Source organism: Dipodomys spectabilis, unplaced genomic scaffold (assembly GCF_019054845.1).
Source record: "Dipodomys spectabilis isolate Male_0828 unplaced genomic scaffold, ASM1905484v1 ptg000241l, whole genome shotgun sequence".
In the NCBI taxonomy this organism is placed as follows: Eukaryota; Metazoa; Chordata; class Mammalia; order Rodentia; family Heteromyidae; genus Dipodomys; species Dipodomys spectabilis.
The window spans coordinates 7,662,156-7,671,124 of NW_024870918.1; the positions used below are offsets into that span (position 1 = coordinate 7,662,156).

Genomic DNA, 8,969 nt, shown 5'->3' on the forward strand with positions numbered 1-8,969 from the left:
TATTGATGGGAAATTATGGATGCCGATGCATATTCAAGTACTTTTATATAGACACACAGTCAATGGGAATATGGAGGAAACTTAAAAATTGATTTCTATCGTCTACATTTTGGATATGTCATATTTAAAGAGATGTAGTACATCAATTTTGATCCCGTCATTGTTTCCTGTATGTAGTATCGTGTCCACGTTCTAATTTTGAGGGGGAAACAATTGCTTTTCTAAAGTAAAAGTTCTTTTGTTTAAATGCTTTTTGTATAAAAGTTAAGATTCTAAACTAATACATTTCTGTTTCAAAACTGTTTCTGGCTTTCACTACTGGGCAAAATGAAGATGCTCATAGGCTCATCTGCTGCTCAGGATTTTGGGGCCTTGTTGGGTGAAGTGGCAAGCCCTTGACCCCTGCCAGCTCAAGCCGGCGTTATCTTTGCAGGGTTGGTTCATGCGGGGCCAGCTGCTCTGGCCTTTTGCATGGGAGGGAAGCCAGTACTTTGCTAGTGGCAGAGAGATTGTTACAGATCACATTTTCAGGACCTCAAACATCTCTTTTATGATTTTCCAAGCGAGAGGAAGGGTGATGACAGTCCCTGGGTATAGATTTCCCACCCCCAAAGCCAGGATCACAGCCAGGGGAGTTGGCAGCTGGTGATGGACATAGGTAGGGAGAGATGTGTGTTGAACATGTGTAGATCCTTTTTCAGCCTGAGAAACCTAGCAATGGGCCAGAGACCAGGGGGAACGAGAGAGGGTGAGAGAAAGAGATGAAAGAGAGGGACGAGTAGACAATAAGAGGTATCTAACGTCAGTCAGATGGGCTGTTAAACATGGAACAGAAGCAAAGTTCACTCTCTGGCAGCTTCTTCCAACTCAAACCCTGAGGCAACAAAACAAAAATGCTGAGACTCAAAGTAGAAAAATGCAAAAGGAAATGAAAGCGGAAATAACAGATGGGAGGAAAATACTTAACTGCAGTCACAGGAATATAAGTAAAATGAGAAGGTGACGCAAACAGAAGAGAAGAAATTAATTCTCTCCATTTTTGCTTGATAATAATAGTCTGACTCCTTGTCACTTTAGACAGGGATAAAGAAAGACAGTACTGCATTTACTGAAGTCACACTATCACTCTGTTGTAGAGAGATTCTGGACCACACGTACTCTGTGTCATAAAGCGTTTTGCCTATGGACACACTAGAAGGTTCTATATATACTTAAAGTTGAGCAGTACTTCAGGGAATGCCTGGAGCCACTAGTTATGCTGGTACTATAGATGCTAAGGCTTTTCCCCATAGATAGGTAAGTGTATATATGTATATGTGTATGACAAATTTTAATTTAGAAATTAGGCAAAGGAAGAAATTTAGAGGTCCCATGGTTTCCCTTATTTTCAATAACTAGTATATGTCTGAGACAAACAGAAACTGTCAGACAAGTTGATGTTAGGCGAAATGAACCCCAAGTTAAGGGTTCAAATGTTTTCTTCTTTCTTGCAATTGTTTCCAACATATTTATAAGATGATTTCTTTGTTGCTTTGTAGGTACCTCCCCCAGGGTATAAGCCCTGCTTTCACTGTATTTGATGCTGATCTAATTTGTGGAGGGGAAGGCAAAAAACAAACTGTTTAAATAGGGTTACAGGTGGACCCATTACAACAATGAGATCTACAAGATGTTATGTGGAAAAACGAACTTTAAACTTTGGTGTGTGGGTTGGGGAGTGGGGGAGGTGGTAGGGAGGTAGGGGGATGGGGGGATGGAGAGGAGAAGGGAATGGAAGGGGAAACAAAGGAGGAGGCAACAATGCTTGATAAGAAATGTACCCATTACCTTGCCCATGTAATTGTAACCCCTCTGAATGGTATTTTCACAATAATAATAATAATAACAAAGAACAATTAAAGCACTATCTTGTAATAACAGTTACATGAATGTCATCTATCTCTTGAAATACCTCACTTCATTTTCAACTGTCTACTTAAGGGAATCCCTTTCTAGCTTTGTTGTTGTTGTTATTTTTGTTGTTGGTGGTGGTGGTGGTGGGGCTTGAATTCAGAGCCTGGGCACTTTGTCCTGTGCTTTTCTGCTCAAGGTTAATGCTCTAACAGTTTGAGCTGCTGCTCCACTTCTGGTTTTCTGGTGGGTCATTGGAGATAGGGTTTCTCAGACTCTCCTGACTGGGCTGGCTTTGACCTGCGATCCTCACATCTCAGCCTCCTGAGTAGATAGGGTTACAGGCGTGAGCCACCGATGCCCACTCTTACAGTTCTTTTGTAGCAGGAAGACTGCCAGCATCATGATTCTCGCACTTTGTGACCACGTTTAAGTAAAACAAGGGCTACTTCTCCACGGTGACCAGCGATCTGGTGTCCCAGGTGGCAGAAATGACTAATGATAGAGAATACAGAATGGACTCCTGACAAAGAGGTGAGTCACTTCCCAGGTGGGACAGCATAAAATGATGCAGGATTTTATCATACTCCAACCAAGAGCAGGTGATTGAAACATTATAAATCTTTTATTTTTAGTATTTTCTTATATCAGTTAACCCCAGATAAATGAAACTGCAGAAACCAAACTTGGGCCTCAGGGAGTCCACTGTATTTATTTAAAGGATTTTGTTGGTTAAATTTTGATTCATTGTTGGAGTTCTTTGGGTCATGGCTCTGTCTGGGTTGCTACTTAAGTCTGGAAAATGTCTTGTACATCTCCTCAACCCAATCTCATCATGAGACTCCAAACTGTCTCCATATATCACCACCTTAAACCAGATAACCTCTGTGGAAGACAAGGAAGGACATGTCCTAAGTTCATCAGTGCCTGCATTCTCATAAGCTTTCTTCCTTGCTGATTTGTGTTGTCATCTTACGTATTACCTGGGCCATGTTAGAGGCCTGACCTCTAGCTTGGGTTGTGCTTCCAGTGAGTTTGCCACACTTTTCTATTCTTTTCTTTCTTTTTTAAAAAAAAATCAGTTATGGGAGTTGAACTCAGGGTCTGGGCGCTGTCTCTGAGCAATTTTGTTCAAAGCTAGTACTCTACCACAGTGAGCCACAGCTTCATTTCTGGTTTTCTCATGGTTAATTGGAGATAAAGAGTCTCACAGACTTTCCTGCCCAGGCTGGCTTTGAACCATGATCCTCAGATCTTAGCTTCCTGAGTAGCTAGGATTACAGGTGTGAGACACCTGTAATCTTGTCATGGGAAGTGTTTTTCACCTAGTCTTTTCATTGAGGAAAAGAGTGAGAGATTTAATAAATGAACTCTATGTTTAAAGAGTCAGGCAAACACTTCTAATATGGAGAATACTTATGGAGTAGGACTAGAAAACTCTTGAAGTATACATTGTATTTATTTTGACATTTCTGCTGATTAAGCTTTTGTGAGTAAGATTAAGTATTATTGTTTTAAGGAGTTAAGGAAATGCACTATTATCTAGAAAATATCAGATATGAAATGACAAGGTTCAAAATCCAGTTCACAGAGATTTCATATCTAAAATGCTGAGTAATCTCTACTGTCAGGCATGCTCTCTGAGTTCAGATTCCTGAGCTTTGAACAGTGACAAGTAGTATAAATATCAACTCATCTAACACTAAGAACTGAATCACATCAGAAATGTAGGCACCATCTTATCAAAGAAAGCTTAAGAATGGACCACATATTTGAGTGCAAAGTATTTCCCACACACTACCACAAATGTCCTAGTGAGTTAATTTTCAAGGCAGTTGCGTTTCAAGGCTGTTGTGAATATTCCTAGTTCCAGATGGGGAGCCTCAAACTTAAGGAGATCAGAAGTTGTTGGCTAAGCTCCTATTGTTAAAATAGTACAAAAGATGGAAATCGAATCGAGTAGTGTTTTGTTAAACTCTTACACCTTGCAGACACTCCATTATTGTTTCATATCTACCTCCAAGCCACGAACAAAAATCTTGCTTCAGTCAGAAGTGAAAGAGTATTACTCAAAGGAAATCAGTAGTACAGCAGAATCACCTCTGCCCTGAACACAAGTCTTATCTTGTCTCAAGGACTCATGCTTCCTTGAAAATAGGCTCCACCAACCAGGGTGGTCCCAGAGTACATCTCTAGTCTCACCTGACATGTTCTAGCCTTTATTCATTTGGTTTCGGTCATATCACACTTGTGACAGTTCTTTGAACGTACCAAGTTCCTATCACAGAGACTTGAAAATGTGCTGTTACCTCTACATCTTTGTTCTTCCTGGCTACCTGAGTACCTCATTCTCCACAAGCATCAGGCGTACTCCAGACATTCCTTACTAATAGGACTTCTCTCTGACACCCACATCCAAAGTAAGAGTCTTTGCCCTTTTGATTTCAGTGTTTTTTTTTACACACCATTTCTTAAAAAAAATATTTTATTGTAAAGATGCTGCACAGAGGGGTTACTGTTACATGAGGAATTATTCTCTTACTTCCTTGTCTTCTGCCCCCACACATTCTCTAAGAAAATAGCCTTCACACAGGGTTATATTTAGTTATGTTTGTCTTTTATCACTCCCTCCCTCCCTTTCTCCTCCTTCCCTCCCTTTCTCCCTCCTTCCCTCCCTCTCTTCCTTCCTTCCCTCCCTCCCTTCCTTCCCTCCCTCTCTTCCTTCCTTCCCACTCTCCCTCCCTCCCTCCCTCCCTCCCTCCCTTCCTCCCTTCCTCCCTTCCTCCCTTCCTTCCTTCCTTCCTATTTTGTCAGTACTGAAGGTTGAACCTTGAGCTTGCTGGGCAGGTGGACTACCACTAGTGCCATACCCCCCAGTCCATTCTCCCTTTTCATTCAATCATCCTTACACCTTTTTTTTCCCTCTAAATTGGTGGTAAACTTACTTTGTTGGCCTGTCACTGGGCCATGAAGTCCCAATACAATGGCATTAATCTAAGTTTATGAGAGTTCACCCTGCTTGCATTCAAAGGCTAACTATGTGTGTCACTTTAGGCAAGTTACTTAGCCATTCTCTTCCTGAGACTATCCTTATCTGTAACCTCCTCAGCAGTTAACATGAGAGACTCACTTGAGAAGATTGTGAAGAACCAAACAATCTCTGGCAGAATAAACCTTGTAAAGTGTATCTATCATTTCCTGTGTGCATATGTGTGCATAAAATACCATTAGCTGATCAAATCTTTCTCTGCATCAACAAACCAGTTTCTACTGTTTGATAATCTCAATTTAATAACCACGTTAAACATTTTGTTTTCTTAAAGTCCTTTTTTTTGTGCTTTCTTAAAGTTGTATAAAAAGAGAATGGAAAACCAAGCTACCAAATCCTTTAAGAGAAAATTGTTGATTCCTTGGAATCTTGGTTAAACCCTGGGAATCTGGTTCCAGTGTGGTCTTTGTCAGATGGGACATAACCGTGAAAGGGAGAGGGACAAAACACTTGAAGAAGGAAATGAGATGCAAGGAACACTTATGGGAAACAGATTTAGGAAAGGCCAGTAGAAGACACCTCTGGAAAAACTGGAAAGGACCCAGAAAACCAAATAGCTTGAGGGCAATTTACTAGTCAACTACTCCCCAGGTGAACTCAAGCGCTTTATAGACATTCGATTCATTAAATACTTCCACTCCCCTTAAAAAATTGGGTACCTTGATAACCTTCATTTTATTTAAAAAGGAAAAAACTCATATACCTATCAAAGAAGTGCTTCATGGAAAGACTCAATACCAAGGATGAGTTGGAAAATATGGGAATTGAAGGGGAATGAGAATGTGGATTTAGGATTTTATTTATTTTGCATGTGTGTGTGTGTGTGTGTGTGCATGAGCATGCGTGTGCATGTGTGTACATGCACAGTTCCAGAGCCTGAGCTCAGGCCTGGTTCTGCTCCTGAGCTCTTTTGCTCAAAGCTAGCAGTCTATCATGTTAGTCATAGCTCCACTTCTAGCTTTTTGGTCATTAGCTAGAGAGAAGTGTCTCACAGACACTTTCCTACCCAGCTGTCTTGGGGTCACAATCCTCAGATCTCAGCTTCCTCAGTAGCTAGGATTACAGGTGTGAGTCACTGATGCTTAGCTTTATATCAGTTTAGAAACCAGTTTTGAAGTTCTAATTGATTTCCTCTACCTCAAGAAAAGAATAATCTTCCTTTAGAAGAAAGTAAGGCATAAAAGAAGCTAAGCATCCCTGAGGTTTTTGTTTGTTTGTTCTGTCAAGCTGAAGAGTAAGTATGTAGCGCTACTACTTTAGCTGTATTTTTATTGTTGTTGTCCAATTCTGCTTGTCTGCTCTCTCTTTCTTGCCCCAATAACCAATATATTGTAGCAACCAAAAAGAAGGATATGAAAATGATTCAGAAAAGCTAATACAGATGTTTATAGGCTGGTTTACAACCAATTCCTTAAATATTATGAATTTTTTCTTTTCTTGGTTTGCAAACAAAAGCTTAGTTAATAGCCACCATTTTTCCAACACCTTTTGCAAGTGCAAACAATTTTTTAGTGGTACATGATTAAAAAGGAAATACAAAGGCATTTGTAAAAGCTCACTGACTTAGATTTAAAAAACATACATAACTGGTAAATTCCCAAGTACGACAAGATTGTCATCTATAGCTCAAACAATAAAATTCCACTAGAACAGATAGGATTTATATAGAAGATGCATGTGCCAATCAAAATCCACTGAACTGAACTGTTGGTTTTTATCCAGAAAGGTGCTCATGCAAAGAGAAAATACCTGTACTTCAAATCTTCCCCCTTTTTTAAACACTTAGATTAGTCACTTTTTGCCACAAATGGTCTTGTGCAATGCCTGAAGTAAACAGATTTCAGCCTCAAAACACAACTTTCTATCTTATGGAATCCATAGCTCTTCAGTTGTACGTTAGATTTTATGGAACATCTCCTTTGTCTAGTGCTATTATTTATAGGTTTAAAGGGTAATCCACTGAAAAGACTATTTCATTGTACAGCTTCCTTAAAATGCATGACAAGGATGACTTTGCAAAGTTCTACAAAACGAAATTTAATAAAGGGTGAAGGGGCCCTGAAACTACCAGAATGTTCTCCCAGGTAGAACCACAGGAAAATGTACTTCTTGTCGTAATCATCAATAATTCTTATCTTCCTGAGCTATGTGTATTTAAGTGTACCTACTTTGAAATAAAATTTCAGTAAATGACCAACTTGGAATAAGAAAGTGAGGAGACTGGAATCCTGGGATGTTTTTGACATTGTCAAAAGAAAATGGTTTGAGACTAGGTCTCTCTGTACTTTTCATGTTCCCATTCACAGTACAATTAATTGGCAAGGAATTTTCTCACTAGTAAAACCTGGAGAAGTAATACCAAAACACATGTCATGGCTGCATTTCAACTATGATATAAGTACAACTTTATATCTGCTGGCATTGTCCTGAGGAGAAGAGCCAAAGAGCTGAGCATTTACTGTGCTTCAAAATGTGACAGGCATTAGGATTTCAAAACCAACCACAATTACATGTAATGAAATAAATCTCACATACTGGAGACTTATATTTTATCATGAGTTTTAATGGTCTTGGTTTTTCACTGGTTAGTTCCAAAAGCAAAATAACTCTCCCTTGAGTTAAACTCCTTCAGTTTATTACTTTACTTTCTGTATGCACACCATAAAGCTAATTTTAAATAGTTTGAATTAGATTGCTTTTTATTTGTCTTCTTTGTTTTGGAGTGCCGGGATGCATGAGGAAAGCAGACACATAATTGAAATAAGAGTTACTCGCAGCTCCAGCAGACTCTATTTGCTGTTTCTCGCTAGTGCAGAGTCTGAAGTCTGGCACTGTCTCTTGTTCTTGTTGCTCTAAATATTTATCAGTTAACAATTACACATTCACTCCAGTGGCAACAAATTGACTGGAAAACGAAGCATGCTTTCTTTCTGCAAATATGCAAAATAATACAAGTTCATTTCAAGTTTTTTTTGAAAGTCTTCGTTCCATTCTCAGCCTTAAGTCCTCTGATTTTGTCATTTTTATTAAATATATTGAAAAGTATGCTCTGTTTCTCTGTTTATGGCAACCAATATATCCCACTTGCTTGGCTGTTTTAACAAGTTCTTCTAATGCCTTTCTGCTGACTTATCAGACGTGCAGGCTGCACTAAAGTGAACAGAACAGTTTTGCAAAGTCCGCTGACTTCCAGTGTAAGAACCTTTCACACACAACAGGCTTACTATCACTTGGAGAGATCTGAAGAAATGAATGTATGACAAGTTGGCGGGATTTTAAATTCCTAATTTGAATAGGTTACTAGACCTGTAGTTTATAAGCCTTTTTTTTTTCCATTTACAAAGGGCTCTTTACAGAATTTGGCTAAACTGACCTTTTTTATGCTTTAACAAGAGATGGACAAAGCAGCCCGTACAAAGTTAGACTAACCTTAGTGTATTCATACTTCACGTTGTCCAGTGGAGCAGGTATGTCTGGTTTTGCTGCGGACATTTCTGCGTCGGCTCCTGGAATACAGGTGACAGGCTCAGCAATTGGTTTCTGATAGAGCACTTGGCTTTATTTGCTCCTTTTTATCTGCACGGGCTAAGGTTTATTTGCATATCGGGAGATGATTGGATGAACAGACTCGGGCAGAACCGAAAAGGACACTACTTAGTTGTAACACCTAGGGCAGAAAGCCTTTGCCTTTAAACTTAAATCCTTAAGAAGCCGAAAGCATTGAAGTTGCATCTGGAGACCACTGCACTATTTACAGATGAATTAATTGACGAAGCCGAAGGCTGTGATCAGGGAGAGGGGCGCAGCTGTTCTGGCCACTAAAGCCAGTTATTATTATGATTTAGTTTTAGCTTTTCATGCTTTTTATTTATTTATTTTTTAATGCTACTTTGTAACATTCTGTTCTCTGACAGACTTGGAATCAGAAGATTTCAGAATTAGATTGTAAAAGGGCACTGGTGCTCCCTAGGAACAGAAATGGAGAGGACCCTAACGTCTCAGCAAAATGGATCTATTTCCCAGAAAGTTA

General features: G+C 39.5%; 1 protein-coding gene across 1 annotated transcript in view; it reads right to left on the bottom strand.

Annotated features, from left to right (window-relative positions):
• The window catches only part of Aldh1a1 (aldehyde dehydrogenase 1 family member A1), a 48,199-nt gene extending 39,707 nt beyond the window's left edge, over nt 1-8,492 (bottom strand). Inside the window, exon 1 of the mRNA XM_042699324.1 lies at nt 8,369-8,492. Coding sequence (XP_042555258.1) covers nt 8,369-8,431 — 63 coding nt within the window. The 5' untranslated portion in view covers nt 8,432-8,492. The remainder of the gene's footprint in view (nt 1-8,368) is intronic.
• Between the last annotated feature and the right edge of the window lie 477 nt (nt 8,493-8,969).